At 38.1% G+C, this 15,495-nt stretch overlaps 1 protein-coding gene across 2 annotated transcripts in view; it reads left to right on the top strand.

Annotated features, from left to right (window-relative positions):
• ADCY7 (adenylate cyclase 7) overlaps nucleotides 1-15,495 on the top strand; it is a 61,190-nt gene that overhangs the window by 18,360 nt on the left and 27,335 nt on the right. For both annotated transcript variants that reach the window (XM_064459415.1, XM_064459414.1), the window contains 4 exons: nucleotides 8,625-9,155; nucleotides 10,397-10,594; nucleotides 12,624-12,788; nucleotides 13,590-13,739. In XM_064459415.1, coding sequence (XP_064315485.1) covers nucleotides 8,985-9,155; nucleotides 10,397-10,594; nucleotides 12,624-12,788; nucleotides 13,590-13,739 — 684 coding nt within the window. In that variant the 5' untranslated portion in view covers nucleotides 8,625-8,984. The remainder of the gene's footprint in view (nucleotides 1-8,624; nucleotides 9,156-10,396; nucleotides 10,595-12,623; nucleotides 12,789-13,589; nucleotides 13,740-15,495) is intronic.

Here is a 15,495-nt window from a genome sequence, read left to right as displayed (position 1 = left end):
ATGTTTTGCTGCAACTATCATATTATTTCAAGTTTTTGGTGTTAACTAGTTCTGTTTTAATACTAGTTAACTGGACTTAGTATCAGCGATCCAAAGGATAAAGCTGCTTAAGGAGAATCTAATTTAAAAGTCTCCACTTCATTTTGGCTGTTGCCAGGTGAGATACAAATGTTTCCCATGGCGAGTAGATGCTTTACATGGTGCAGGTTTCCAGTAGCCTCTTGCTGTTGGGAACAGTAGGGCTGGCTGTCAAGCAAAGCTCTGAAAATGGTAAGGTGAAAGATAAGATGAAACGAGAATAATTATAGTGATTAGATCTATGTTCAGACATTCCATTATCTTAATAGACAATCAAAATTTAGCATGGAGAAAAAAGTCCCATGGGACACGTGAAAAGCTCTCACTGCTTCTTTATAGTTCATCCTGTGATCCAAGAGAGCTTACCAAGGCACTCATGAATGCTTAGCTCATGTGGCATGTCATCTGGGTTAGTGAAAAATATGTATACAGCTCTGAACAATTTTGAAGGGTACACTACTCTCAAGTGGAACTTAAAATACAAGATTTCAGAGGTTTGCATCCCATTATCATTGTTTTATTTCAGAATGAGTCAGCAAAGGACCTTTCCTAAACCTAATGTTACATTTTGGAAACTTTAAAAAAAAAATTGTGTGTGTTTGACTGCTGTTGTGTCCTGAGGTAGGGTATGACTGCAGAAACAACGCTTCTCTTGGAAGTGTAGGTATGTCTCCTTGGTGGTGTTTTTAATACTTAACCTCCAAGGGAGGGAACTTCCTTATTGCAAGTGTTAGTTTTAGTTTTAGTTTTTTTGGCTGTGAAGTGGTAGCGTAACAAATGTTGCATGTTTGACATGTGAAGAAGTTTGGGGAACGTTAAATTTCCCTGTAATAAATAGTATATAGAAATAAGATTTTTAAGACATGTGGTTGATAGGATTTACTCTTGAAGTATTAGTTGTTAAGCTAAGTGGGGATTGGATTTAATCTGTCTCTTTCCCTCCCCCCTTGCTTCATAACTAGTATGAAGGCTTTGCTTTCTTAAAGAGCATTTTATACCTTAACAAAAATATTTGTACTGTAATATCAGCCTGTTATACACTGCTCCAGGTACTGATGCGCAATTGTGTTCTTTGCATTGTCCAGCTCTTGGCCTTGGGCTGAGGTTTATTCCCAAAGTGAAATTATCAGTGGGTCTGATTGCTTCAGGAGGAATACTAATCTGAAGAATGACACAGATGATACTCTTGAATAAGCAGAAATTCAGATAGAGACAATCATTTGGCCTTTGGCAGCAGACACAAGTGACGGTGTTCTCATATATGGTTTACTCTTGCATTTTTGTTATGAAGTTTGGCAAAATTGCTTTAGAAATACTTGATTCTGTGATAGAACTCTGTACTGATAACAGAGTACAGGAGGAATATAGTGCTGATTTATGCTTTGAGCTGCCTTAAAGGTCCATTACTTGCTATTCAGTGACACATTTTCATTCTACATGTCAATGTTAGTTCATCTGAAAAATTAGAGACTGGGAGGGGGGAAAAAGCCAAAGAAACTGAAGTTGTTGATGTCAGTGCATTAGCTGAATTTCAGCTGCCCATATGTATTTCTACTCCCTGCAGTAGTATGAAAGTACTGTAGATATGAGAGTGGTTTTTATCTTTGAGCCTCCTTCTCTGTTTTACTGGTTTTAATTGGACTGAACCTAAGCAAATGATTTCTTATCTTGCTCAGGACAGGTTTATCTTCTTCCTGCCCCTGGTGTGGCCCTTATCCCTTGCCATATTATGATTGCACCTGTTCTGTGCAAATATACTATTTACCCTAGAGGTGGGAAAGTTGCATTTCTATGTTGTGCTGTAACACACCTCCTAAATAACTGAGACGGGAAAAACAAGAGTAATGTGTGATGCCCATTACGCTTCTGTTCAGTGATTATTTTTTCTTTTTGAACATCTGTTGGCATATCTAGCCATAGTTACAAGGGTCAAGTTGCATCCCTATACTCTGGCTCTGTCACATCAGCAGTCTAAGCTTCTTGATTGCTCTCGTGAGATAGAAAAGTTGAGGCATATTTAAAATATTGGTATACAAACGAGAGGGATTTCTTTCTAGATGTAATTAAGTAATTGAGCTTAGTAAATTTGTCAGTCTGAGAACTTTCGTTTGCCATATGCTTATAACTCTGCATCCTAAATTATAATGTCTGAAAAAAACCTCTTGACAGTTTAAACATACCTTTCTTGAAGTTATTTTTTTTTTACTTATCGCTAATTTCAATATAGCCTGAGTATTACCTAGCATAATACATATTTTTTTTTTGTTAAAAAAATCTTAGGAAAATATCAGGGATTTTAATTTCTTTAAAAATCGGGTGTTCTAGTAGAAATTATTGAGGCTTACGTGTACTCCATCCCTATTCATATCTCAGTTGAAAAGTCTGTTTATCCCCATAGTGTTCAAGTTAAATATTCTGTGTTTCAGGGTTTTCTTTTCTGTAGTTTCTATGGCTTAATATTGCAGGGTTTTTTTTGCAATAAATAACTGTACAAGCATTCTGCTTTTGAAATAATTAAACCAAAATTACACAATGAAAGCTGTCCTGACTTCTGAGGCTGTTGTGTTCAAAGACATGAATTTTAAATAGGTCACTGAAAATTTAGTGTAAGTGGAATATTTACTTTTATAGTGGTAAGTTCAATTTTAAACTGGCTAAAGTCAGGAAATCTATCTGTAAGATGTGACAGGGAGTCTGGGAATCATGAAATAATCACACACCTTGGACTTTGAAAGATGCAAAGCAGAGCTTAATTTTGTTCTGGTATGATATATCTTTTTACACCCTGGAGTTCGCTGATTATGAAAACCAGTATTACGAAAGGACTTTTTTTCCCCCCTTCTGAGCCAAACCCAGCAGTTAGTTATGAGGCTTAATGATTTGTTGTTTGAACCATCATGTGTTTGCACAACAAACTGCCTTAGAACAGTAGCAAACCCTCCCATGTAACTCAGTTGCACTAATCTGGTTATATGGATTCTTCTTTCTTTTTTACTAACTTAGCTTGTGAGATAGTCTTAAATTATAAATCTTCAGTTTCCTGAGCTGCTTTCTGTCACCATTTCTCTGTCCTACCTGGATCAGTAGCATAGAGGTTTCTTTATGACTGTAATCTCTTTCCCCAAAGCACATCCTGTAGTAATAGTGGTATTTCAAAATGAGCAACAAACCCCCCCCAACCCTAGAAGTGAGATCTTGGTATTCTTTTCCTTTAGGCTATGGACCTGTGAGAAGTGATGAGTTAGTTTAATGACTCACTGCTACCCTTGCTTTCCTACTTTTGGTTTGCCTTTCCTTTCCAAACACTGGACCAGCTCCAGAGCTCACCTATACTTCTGCCGGCTGTTGCACTCCACCACCCTGACAGAGAACTTACCTGCCAAAAATAGCTTTCTGTTGTTGTATTTGGTGAATGGGCTCCAAACAGAGCCCTGTGGGTGCAGGAGCTTGGTGCCGGGCAGGCAGGCCATGCAGCCGGCACAGGATGCAGTGTCTGAGAGGGTGCAACTTCCTCTTTTGGGTGGTCTGAGCTGGCTATTGGGCTCTGGTGGTTGTGAAAGCACAGCCTCTCTTATTTCACATCTTCTATTTCTGCTAGTGACTGAAAAACTGCTTTCAAATTACACACCTTGTTATTCCTATATTAAAGGCTATTGTGGAACAAATGTCACAAGAAGCAGCAATCTACTGAAATAAGAATATGAGTAAAAAAAGTTCAGTTTCAACACTTTCTTTACAGTATATTTATTACTATCATTGCCATGGCTTTCAATGTTGAAGGGCACAGCCTAGGTGATGTAGTGTCATAATTTGCCCTGATTGTTCTGACGTGGTGGGATTTCTTCTGCCTCCTGTTTTTTTTTTTCCAAATGACAGACTGGTTTTTTGTATTGATTTGGCTTTTTAATGTAAATATAGTTTTGAGTGATGATGTGTTGGAAGTGGGTATGCTCACTTCTTGTAAGAAAATAGAAGGTAAACATAAGTAAGATTTTTCTGTATAGCAGAAATTACGTGTCATTAAGGAAGGCGAAATGTCACATGTTTACCACTGCTAGCAGATAGATCATTAAAAATGCATATGTTCATCATTTAATATTTTTGTACAAGTAGAAGAAGCTAAGGCAACTGCAGACTAGCATTTGAAAGCAAATTCTAAAAGGAAGAAGTGTTGTCTTTAATATGAGTGGTATTTCCTATGGTGACTGCTATGAAATACATTTGGATTGCTGACATTCATTTCCTAGAAGCTGTGGAATCCACCAGACAGGAGATTATTTTTGCCTGAGACTCATAATTTATCTACTGTTCTCCTTCAGTTATTCAGTTATGCTAAAGTTATTTCAGAAACAGTTGTCATTTGTGTGAAATGAAAGGTGGAATGGAAATCAAAACTATACCCTCTGTCTTTGGTACTGTAGTAGCTAAAGAAGGAAAAACTGGTTCTGCTTGCTTTTGTGCAGCAGTTGAGAGGAATAAGGCAACGTGTATCACTTCACTTGGTTCTTGCTGTTAGGGTTTGTATTAATATTTCATGGGTGAGACTGCTTTTTAGTAAACAGACAGCATTAGGTGAGCAAGACTTGAGTCCTTGGCAAATGAGCAGCTAAGTGAAAAAATAGTTTAAAAATTGTCCAGGTGGTTACTGTGGTTGTGTTTGTGACTACATCAGTACTTTTGAAATGAAGAACAGAACTGCAGCATACTTGGATCCCATTCAGAAATGCATTAAATTGGTCAGTAGCTGCTGTGAATAATTCTCCCAAGAGAGGGGAGAAAGGATGTGATTGCTGCCCGTCTGCGCATCCTGTTGCATGACTGAGCGGGCAGGAGGGTGCAGGTTTACCAGAACCACTCCCCAGCCTGCAACTGAGCTAGCACCTGAAAACTATGCTCTGCAAATACAGAGAATAAAGGAGGGCTATCCCAAGAACTGCTTTGTTTTGTCAGTCTGATTTTTGTGTCAGGTAGGACATCATTCTTTCCATTGTTCCACCTTGCCTTGCCAGGGGGGAGAATGCTCTTTGTGCAACAGTTCAAGAGAGAAGACACTGTGACGAGTGGCTTTCTGCTTTGCTCTCTCAATGCCTTCAATGTTTTCCCATTTCTCCGTCTTCTGCCTGCCCGTGCATCGCTCCTTGCAGACAATTGCTGGGGAGGAAGGTGCTGAAGGTACCCCATGCATCAATACCCTTGGGCTGATGTATGACCTGCAGTGCTTTAAAGAGGGGAGAAAAAAAAAAAAAGCCCAACGCAGTGTGCATGAAACAAATGCACCTGCATGATGTGGGGAAAAATTGATGGGCCTCTGCTACGTACGTGAGCTCTAGGTGGAAAGTAGGTGACGAAGCCATAATTGGGATGGATGCGCATAGAAAAGCGACTCCTACCTTTGGCTCCAAGCAGGCAGTGGGAACTAGGGTCTTTCTGGAGGCAAGGCAGTTGTCCAGGCAGCAGGAAAGGTTGCTGAAACTGAAACGAAGAGCTGCTGGATAGTGTTCACTAACTACTGCTGGTCGAAGGAGCTGGGGCGTAGGGGTAAGACCTTGTAGTTATTACCAGGACAAAGACTCAAGCCAAACTTCTAATCTCAATATACTTTGAGAGGCATCTTGAGAAGCCTGGAGCTTCACAGCATTTGCCCGTTCAGTATTGTTTCAGAGGAATAAAACCTTTGCAGCCAGAAGATTCAAGGGGCTTACAAAATGCAAAAATTTGGTGTGATTCTATTTCCAGTTGATAGAAAAATCAACTTGATTTTTCTTGGCTATTCAGTTCTTGCTTCATCTATGCTGGTTGGAGTATGCACAAGTAGGGCCAAACAAGTTGCTGGGAGGCAAAAATCACCTCCATCTTGCAAAGATTTACATTATTTTACAGATGGTCACCTGACCAGAGAATGAAATTTGAGGTGCTAACAAAATTATTTGGGTGACTGTTGGCTATTAGAATGGAAAATACAGTGCTGATGCGCCTTGGAAAGTAGTAGTAGCCTATTTAGAAAATAAGATGGGAGGCAGAATGCTCTGTTTAGAAATTAGTCATAGTATGAAAATAAATTATGAAAATGTGCCTGCAGTGCGTGGGGGGAAGGCTGTTACCTAGTGATACACTGCATGTTCTTTATGACAAGGCTGGAGATGGGAAATGAGGGAAGTCCTTGCTACTTTAGAGGCACAAGGACTTGTGTTCTCACCCCATCAGCTGATTTGCTTCGTCTGCCCTGAACTTTCTGCTTCGCCTCAGTAAAGGGTTGGTTTGTGTGATGCATGTCCCCAGACCAGTTTTTCTTGTGAAGAGACTTGCTTTTGCAGTTAGTTATCTTGAGCAATGTGCAAAAGAAAGAGGCTTCTCTGACTGATGTAATATAACTTGTTAGTGTAGCCCATGCTATCATGTTTCAGTTAGTTTTCTTTAAAACATTTGGTCTCTATAGGCTCTGTAGTATGGTCATGTCTGTTCTGCAGCTGTTGAGTCCAGGCCAAATCTTAAGAAAATGTTCTGTATTGACACAAAGCACTGTGGACAGTTTTAACTAGCCCGGGAGAACAAAAAGGCTTCAGTGCAAGTTTAGTAGCCTAATGAAATGTTTGCTTTCATATTTTTGTAACAAAATCCTATGGCTTTGTCAGTAGGAGACTGGAGAGTTTAGCAATGCTTGAGAAATCCTATCTATGGGTAGGAAAGCATAGAGCAGTCAGAAATACCCAGATTTGTGGAAGATAGAAATGTTGTGTGTTTTGCTTGCAAGTGAAAGGTGGCTATGCATGTGCCCAGTACTTGCCTAGATAAGTTTCTATTGCTGAATCTGAACACAACCTTGTTCCCAGTAGCTTGAAACAGAGTAGATTTGGTTGGCTGTAGCTGTTCCCATTCATGTTCTGGAAGGAATCCTATTGTCCAATTTTTTATGCCTATCACATGTCCAGTGTTCTTAGATAGTCATTGGGCAAATTTCTTTATCTGATCAAACGCTTTTCATGTTAATTGGCACACAGATGGCAGTGGAGCTCACCCAGATCTGACTAAATTGTATTAGTTTGTTTGATAGACGCTCCTGTAGGTTTTCAGTGCAGTTTCTAACCCATACTGCTGGGGTTGTTTCTTAGGTATACTAATCTTGTTTACAATTTGTTCCTTCTAATTCTTTGAACACAGTGAAGGCTTCTAAAGAAATGAGGCCTTTTCTTGATAAACTGATGATCAGAGCTCCATGGTTTTATAGCAGCAGCCCAGACACTGTCCCCATTTAGCTTTGTGTATTTGCTACTGGTGGTTCTGGGAGTGCTCTTTGGTTTTTGTGGCCTGTTTCTGGTTGAGGGTTACACCTCTCCTGTGGTGTCAGAACAGCAAATCTCCAAGAAACAATGACCAAAAAAAGTAAAAGTAATGCTGTGGTGCACAGTGCTCATGTGTTCCTTAAATATATAAACAGGAGTGTGTTAAATTGATGATTTTACTAGTGTGATGCCACCCAGAAGACAGAATCTCTTTCTCTCTTTCAAGTCTGTCTTCTACATTTTCAGAAGGTTGCTGAAAAAAATTCAGAGAAAGGGGAAGGGCACAAAAATGGTGAATTTCAGCTATGTCTATTGAAGTTTCTTAAAAAATCATTGTCTTTTATGTTAATGGAAAGAGGTAATGCCAGTAATGTTAAAAAAGGGGGAAAAAAAAGGGGTGGGTGGGTTCTGGGTTCTTTCTCCCCAGAGCAATAGCCTGGGTACCATGGTGACAGCAGTCAAGTGGTAAAGAAGCTGTTGTCCTGGTATCAAGTTTTAATAAGACTTCTTCTGAAATCCTGTTTTTCATGCTTCCCTCTAGCCCATCCCCCTGCTTTTTTGTTTTATGTCTCTTGGCATTGAGTGAATTATATTAATGGATCTATTTGAAAAACATTGGTCACTAGTAATTAACAATACAGTTCATTCCTTAATGTTCATTGTTAACAAAACACACCCATTGCCTTGGAAACACTATTAATTAGAGTTGAATTAAATATATAGAACTAAATGTTAAGTATTTTTAAAAAAATGAATTTTGGCTTTGGCAGCTGTATCCTTTTCTCAATTTCTGTGCCTTTTAATTAGTGTGAAAGGAATAAAAAAAATTATTAATTTTTAAGATCCATTGTTTGAAAAAGAATACAAAGTGTATTGTGATTAGGGATTTTATATATATATACACACACAGGCATGCATATCACTTCAAAAGAGTTGTTAGTAGTCAATTATACAACATGCTCATAGAAACTGTCATTTGCTCAAAAGGAAACAAAATTAATTTAGTACATTTTTCGTATGAAAATGTTTCAGTTGCTAGAGAAAGGTGTTGTGGCTTGTGCAGAGCAGCAATTGGCGAGCGCTGCCTGAGCCCTGCCTCTGTGGCTGCTGGGGCTCTTGGGCTTCCACCCCGACAGCAAGAAATAGCTTTTGCTCCCTGGTTAGACCATGCAGCTGGGAAGTTTAAGGAATGTATTTTTTCCCCCTTGGGGAACACTGTGTGCACCTAAGTGAATACATGAATTTAATAATACTGTCTCTCTACAGAGTTCATCCCAGGAAGTGAGAGTCAAGCTTATGAAAAGGAGTTAGAGACTTGCAAACAAATAAATAAAGAAACAAGCCAAGAACTCCTATCTGCACAAACACAAGTTGATCTAGAGATTAATGCATAAAACTGATGATGAATTGCCTGTGGTTTTGGGGAGGCTAACTCTTGCTTTTGATTGCATTGGAAATTTGAAGTTAATGCTCGTGAGAAGTAAAATCAGAGAACGTGGGTTACTTGGTGTGCCTAAAGATCACAGAGGCAGCAGTGAAAAGAAAAACCTTCTCTTCGAAGCAGTAGCTTCAGCTGTGTCTGTGTACACCGGGAACTAAGAGAAATAGCAGCCAACCTGGGAGAAAATGCCAGCTAAAGGTAAATACTTCTTCAACGAAAATGACGACTGCAGGATATCAGACCCGCTCTATGAGAAGTACTGCTATACAAGCCAGCAGCACCCACTTCTGCTATTGTTGCTCTTCATTGCAATAATCTTCTGGACTACTCTAATTATAATCTCTTTTGTCGCTGATGTAAGTATACTTTTTTCCTTTGTGTTCTGTGTTCTCAAAGATGATGAGGAATCACTATAACAGCACACAAAACATTTCTGGCTAAATTATTCTTTGAGCTACATGGTGTCAAAGTTGCAGTGCTGAAAGAAATCAAGTAATTGTGTATGTAATGCTGTGTATGTTTTTGAAGGGACAGGGAAAAGAGGAGACACTGTTGTCAGACACATAATGATTGTTCTTTCCTTCCTATATGCTATGAACAAATCATAATCTAGGCTAAATGGTGGCTATGATAATAAGTAAGCAATAAAGGGGCCAAGGAAGGGACAAGAATGTAAGTTAAAATGCCCTGCATTTCTTATATTTTCTTTTTAGGGTCGTTGAAGAAATGTAAAATAATAGGTTCATTGGTTATGAATTCCTGAAGGTGATTTTTTTAGGGATTTGTAAATATTAATTCCTTTTTTTTCCGCTAAGAAAAAACACAACAGCAGTCTCCCAGTACAACGGGTGATCTGTTGAATCAATAGTTAGTTAGCAAAGAGCAGGGATTCTATAGGCATAGGAAAGATGCAGCTTAAAGAATTTTTTGTTGTGTAGTGTAATATGATTTTCTGTAAAGAGATTAGGTGTTCTTCAAGCCAGCCCAGTTGACAGCTTGTAAAATGGGGAGTTGATTTGAAGATAATGTTGTAAAAATGTAATAAAGAGCTGTTATAATTCTTCATTGCCTTATAACACTGCTTTCCAAATATTGTGTTTCGTGATGAAGTGTCTTTTAGTCTTTTCAGCAATAAATCTAATCTTACCAATTGCACTTATGTCCCTTTTAGCTTTTATTTCTTAAAAAAGAAAAGAAGTAGCAACAGTATTTGCATGTTACAAGTCATCTCCTGTAAAACTTAGGAAAAGAGTTGTTACGCTCCCTTTTCGCAAAGCTTGAACTCCTTAAATGCATTTCTTTGGGTACATCTGCATTGTACAATATAGCGTAGTTAAACCTCCGTTTAAAAGACAAAACCAAACCCACTAATTTCGGAAATAATGGTGGAGCTGGGGTAGACTGGGTATCTATAACAGTATTTATATTACCTCTGTATGTGTGAATGTCAGGAAGTGTTCATGCTGCCACAGGTAGGAACTCAGGTTAGCATATTTTAAAGCTAGCTAATCTGTTTCCAGGACAGTATAGGTGCATTTTCCACTTTTTCTAATGGGGATATTTAAACCCAATATAACACACTGTTTTTCTTTTGCAGGAACCACATTATCATCTTGCCTTCATTATTGCAGTATGTGCTGCTTTTGTCATATTTGCAGTCATGTACTTACTTTTATGTATTGGATCCCTATTTCGGAGGTGGCTAACATTATTTGGAGTTACGATTTGGATTTGCTTCTTAATTGTAGGATATGTGTCTCTTTTTGAAAAAAAAAATTATCAACTGTGGGAACAGGTATGTATATCTTGTTCATGCCAGTACTCTCACGGAACTGGTAATCAGTATATATGAATGTGTGTATGCGCTTTATTTTTTCTGACTCTTATAACTGCATACTAACTTTTCCTTGAGATTTAGGTTCACTTTCCTAAATTGGTTTTATTGGTTTCTTATAGTCAATTTTAGTTTGTATTCGTTATTATAGTGAAAATACAGCTCAGCTGACAATGTTGGATAACCGCTTAAATCTATGCGGGAATTGCATCTTTAAGTTGTCATTTAATTGTATTTTTAAGATTTTTACTAAAGCTTAATTACTATGAATAGTTCTGTAAGATAATTTCTTGTAAATAATACTTGCTTTGTTAATTTATGTGCGTCGAAATGGTGTTTAAGAAATGTATAAAGGACTTTAGAGCTGGGTGTGCCCTAGGGAGCATGTTTTCAAATTAATGGGAGAGGTGAAGTGAACAATAAGAATTAGTGATAACATCCTGGCATAGCTGGGTGTGGCTAAGGTTCATTGCTGAGTATCTCTGATCGGAAGACTGGCGATTTCATGATGCCAAAAATATCATAATCTGTAGGAAACTCCTCCTAAGCTCTCATAATGTAAACAGTAAGAGTTTTTAATTACATAAAAATGACTTTTTATCTTGTTTTACTAACTGTTCCCCTTCCCCTCTTTATTTCAAATGAAGAAAGGTATAAATTATCAGTTAAACAACCAAATCTGATTTTTATTATGGCCTGGATCCAGCATCATGTATTTACAGTTGCTATTAGTATTTTTTAACTTAAGGAAGAAGCTATTACCTTAGGAAAAAACAAAATTTACTGTTCTTAAGTACAAACATGTAACGAAGCAGGATTTGGTTTTGCTGCTTTCAGTGCTGCAAGCCAATGTCTTGTGTCATTGTCATGTGGTAATAATTCATTAATATTGATTTGAAGTCTAAAATATAAGGAGACCCTAGATTAGAAAGCCAAAGTGAATAAATTCATTTCAGACTTTATCTCCAGTTATGAATTTACCACTAATTAAAGCTACTATTTCAGTGCAGGTATGACCTTTGGTTGTCCATGCTTATAAAATTATTACACAATGTTAAGAACATGGTCTGATAAGGGTTGTATGCATGGCAGAAAATTTTTTTTTTTTTTTTTTTAGTCCAGCTAAAATAGTAAAGATGAACACGAAAAGATTACTTTTGTTGAATGAAGATTTTCATTTGCATGTTTGTTGTTTTATTGTTGTCCCAACCAAGCTATCTATTCTGGCAAAACATTTAAGTTCAGTCTGGGCCTTGAGTTCCTTGAAGGAAGCTCACATCTGGCATGGCACAAGTTGAGTTGTGGTGATGAGATGGAGCTGAGCCAGAAACACTGCAATATTTTCCTCTGATCAGGGTTGTTAGTTTCCATACATATGAGTTAAACACTATAACAAATCTATAAATACAGATTTAAGTTTTATAGACCCTACTTCTGATCCCTAGCAGTTTAGTGGTCCATTGTGCATTTTGTAAAATCTGTGCAGCTAAAGATGTAGTTACCAGCATTGATGATTATTCTCGTGTGTCAACACCAGGAAGTATTGGTTGGAGTTTTGTTTTTTATCAAATATGGAGTAAACATATCACATGCGATGTTAAAGTTAGAATAATAACTTGGAGGTGAGAAATCTGATGCTATGTAATATTGCTATCCTTGCTACATACTGTTCCTGATATGTGATGTACAAAGTGTATCTTCAGGTGTAATGGATAAATTAAGGATGAAGGGCAAGGACAACTGAAGAACTTAAAGCTGATAAGACAGTTTCAAATAACATATCTATGAGCCTATAGCTGCTAATTCCCTCAAAGGTTTAGGACTACCATGGTTCTTATGTTTTTAATAGTGCTTTTGAAACATTGATATTTAATTGTTCAGCCTGAAAATGAGTAAGAATCTTGCTGCTTTATTCTGTAGTGATTTTTGGCAGGCACCTAATAATGTGTATTTGTTTTTTTTGTCTGTCATTCTCCCTTTCTTTCCAAAGGTGCCATTCTTTCTATTTATAATCTTCACAGTTTATACCATGCTCCCCTTTGGAATGAGAGGTGCTGTCACAGTTAGTGTTCTTTCTGCTCTCTCCCATATTATTGTTTTAAGCATTGTGGTAAGCCTTACTTCTCAGGAAAATAAGGAATCAATTCTGTTTCAGGTAAGGAAATACTATGTGGTTAAGTAATTAAGTACCCTAGTCATATTACCATTTGATATTGGCATAACTATCCTGTTTAGATAAGTTCCAGACTTCCACATGGATGTTCCAAATTCATGGAATTGGATCCAATGTGTTTTGCATGCTTTTCAAAAAATTGCAGTTATTTTAATCTGTAACGCATTTTGGTTTTCTGACCTAAGTGGAAGATGCAGAATTATTATTTTAATTTTTTAACTAAGTTAATCAAAATACGACCAACTTTGTCACAATCATTCTTCCTAATCTGTGCTGTTTCAGATGGGTCTGTCTAACTTCACCTGGCACTGCCTGCAGGGTGGATCAAAAGGGCTGTTGCTGCTCTGGGGAGTCAGCAGGGCCTGGGAGTGCTACTGGGTGCTTTCTGGGTTCCCAACACGTATTAATAGGGTGTGTTCAAAGGAGCACCTCAGCTCTTTTGATGCAGGTGTGTGTCAGACTTCACACAGCATGCTGATGCATGAGTTTGTAGACTGGTTTCTCCCTAAGTCAATCGCTGGTGCCTGCACATAAATGATATAGCAGAATTTTCTGTTTCATTATACTACTGGACATTCATACAGGAATGCCCGTGACTGTGAAGGTTCATTTGTATTTCCCGGCTACACTCTGGCTAATTGCAACACTGTGTGTTAGTGTGTGACAGGGTAAAATAAAAATTGAATGTGGCCTGAGATTGATTGTCTTTAAGGGACTAGTATGTGAATTAGTGAAGTATCAATGACTGTTCTGCAGTAGGTAAATATTTTTCTTCTTCTGCAGCTACTTGCCAATGCTGTCATTTTTCTTTGTGGTAACTTGATGGGTGCATTCCACAAACGCCAAATGCAGATTGCTTCATGGGATTTGTATAGATACACGTTAAAGTGCATTCAGGTCCGAATGAAATTAAAGATTGAAAAGAGACAACAAGTGAGTGAACTACTTCAGGTTATAAATTGCTTGTTCATTTCTGAAGTCTGTATAATTTTATAAGGTTAGTGACTAATGCATGTTGAAAGTCTTGGTCCAATCTTTGTGATACCCACCTAATGTCAAAAATAAATGTTGTGCCATTTGTAACAAAAGAAGGAAGTTAAAGGGAGGAAGCTGTTCTTTGTGGCTTGTCTATGTGAAAATCACAGTATTTGTAACAGGAGTGTAATTGCCAGTTATTTTAGTTACTTTTTCCCCAGTATAAAATGTTACTGGGACTGGCCCAAGGTAACTTAGAAGAACATATCTTTAATGCCCTGAAAAATACCTGTAAGGTAATTTCAGCTGTTTGTTTCATGCTTCCTTTGGTTGCTTTTTTTTGTTTTGAATTCTAAAGTATTATTTGTTCTTGTATTTTTTTGTCTCAAACTATTTTTCGTTTGCTAGAAGGAGAAAATTGGAGGCTAAGGGAGAAAAAAAGTTGTATAATAGATTACAGTATTTGAGTATGACATCGTTATTTCCATAAACTGCATATATAAAGAATGTATGTATATGCATATATAAAGAATAAGCAAAGAACATAAATTTCTTACTGAGGAAGGATTGTAAAGAAGTATCAAAGCTTGAAACTAGGGTGCCTTTCCTCTTTTATCCTGGTATAAGTAGGGTGAAGAACAGCGGCTCTAGAAGGCTAATGTGTACCGAGTTCTCTGCCTACCAGTTATTAGATAAAAGGAAGGGGCTGAAAATATTCAAATTGAAAAGAAGAAAATACCACAATGATAGTGTGATCTGTCCTCTGATGCTAATCTTGTGAGATGAGATGACAAATGTGCATGAAAGCCCTGGCAGAATTTTCCCATGTAGCAGCCAGGGAAGCATCTGATCAGCATACACAGGCAGTGTGCGCTCATTCATTGGGCAATGTGGTAATTGGCATGGCTGTTTTTTTATGGTTGGTTGGTTGAAGTGTAGATGTGCTTAAGTCTTATGGACAGCTTTCTTTTCATCTGTGTCTAATTTGTCACACAATTTTGAGTCTCTTTTTTTGCCACCCACTTTTTCTCTGTGAAAACGATGTGAGAAATGCAGTTCGGGGTTCATCATCACTTCCTTAAACTGTGTAATGTGTCAGCCTCAATTGGCCCCGTTACCTTCACTGGGGCTCTGCTGTCAGTTTAAATTGTTCCCCAAGGTTGAGTCTCCTAGTATTAAAATGCTAGAGGATGGGAAAGGGAGGTATTCCTATTTCTGGGGGCAGTCTCAAACTAAGCTGCTGTCTACACCTAGTGTGGGCCAGTCCTTGATGCTCAAGGACTCCCTCTTCCCACTGTGATCCCAAGGCATTTCTTTTTGGTGGCAGGCACTGGTTAAGTAACCCTGGCAGCTTACTGCCATCTTTGTACTGCTGCATTGAGTGTTCAGGAAAAGGGGGCAAAGATTTGGTCCGAAGGGACAGCATTTTACTCAGTTGTACAATATGATGACCTTGCTGTCAATGTAATCTGAAAAAGTTCCCGCTTGTAGCTGCTCCACAGAACATTTCCTCCTCTGTGGTGACTCTGTCTCTGGGGCAATAGAGCCCTTCCTGGGTTAAAAGTACTCTTTTTTTTTTTGCCTTCCTCTTCTGCCCAAGAGCTTAGCAGGGTCATCTTTGAAGAACAGGCTTTTAAGTCAAAGCCAGTGTAAAACACTGCACTGAATAGTCAAACAATGTAAGTGGTTTTTGAAGAGTCTGTATTCTCACTCC

Source organism: Phalacrocorax carbo, chromosome 8 (assembly GCF_963921805.1).
Source record: "Phalacrocorax carbo chromosome 8, bPhaCar2.1, whole genome shotgun sequence".
Lineage (NCBI taxonomy): Eukaryota > Metazoa > Chordata > Aves > Suliformes > Phalacrocoracidae > Phalacrocorax > Phalacrocorax carbo.
The sequence above is the reverse complement of the archived record's forward strand: the minus strand, read 5'-3'. Positions and strand labels throughout refer to the sequence as shown.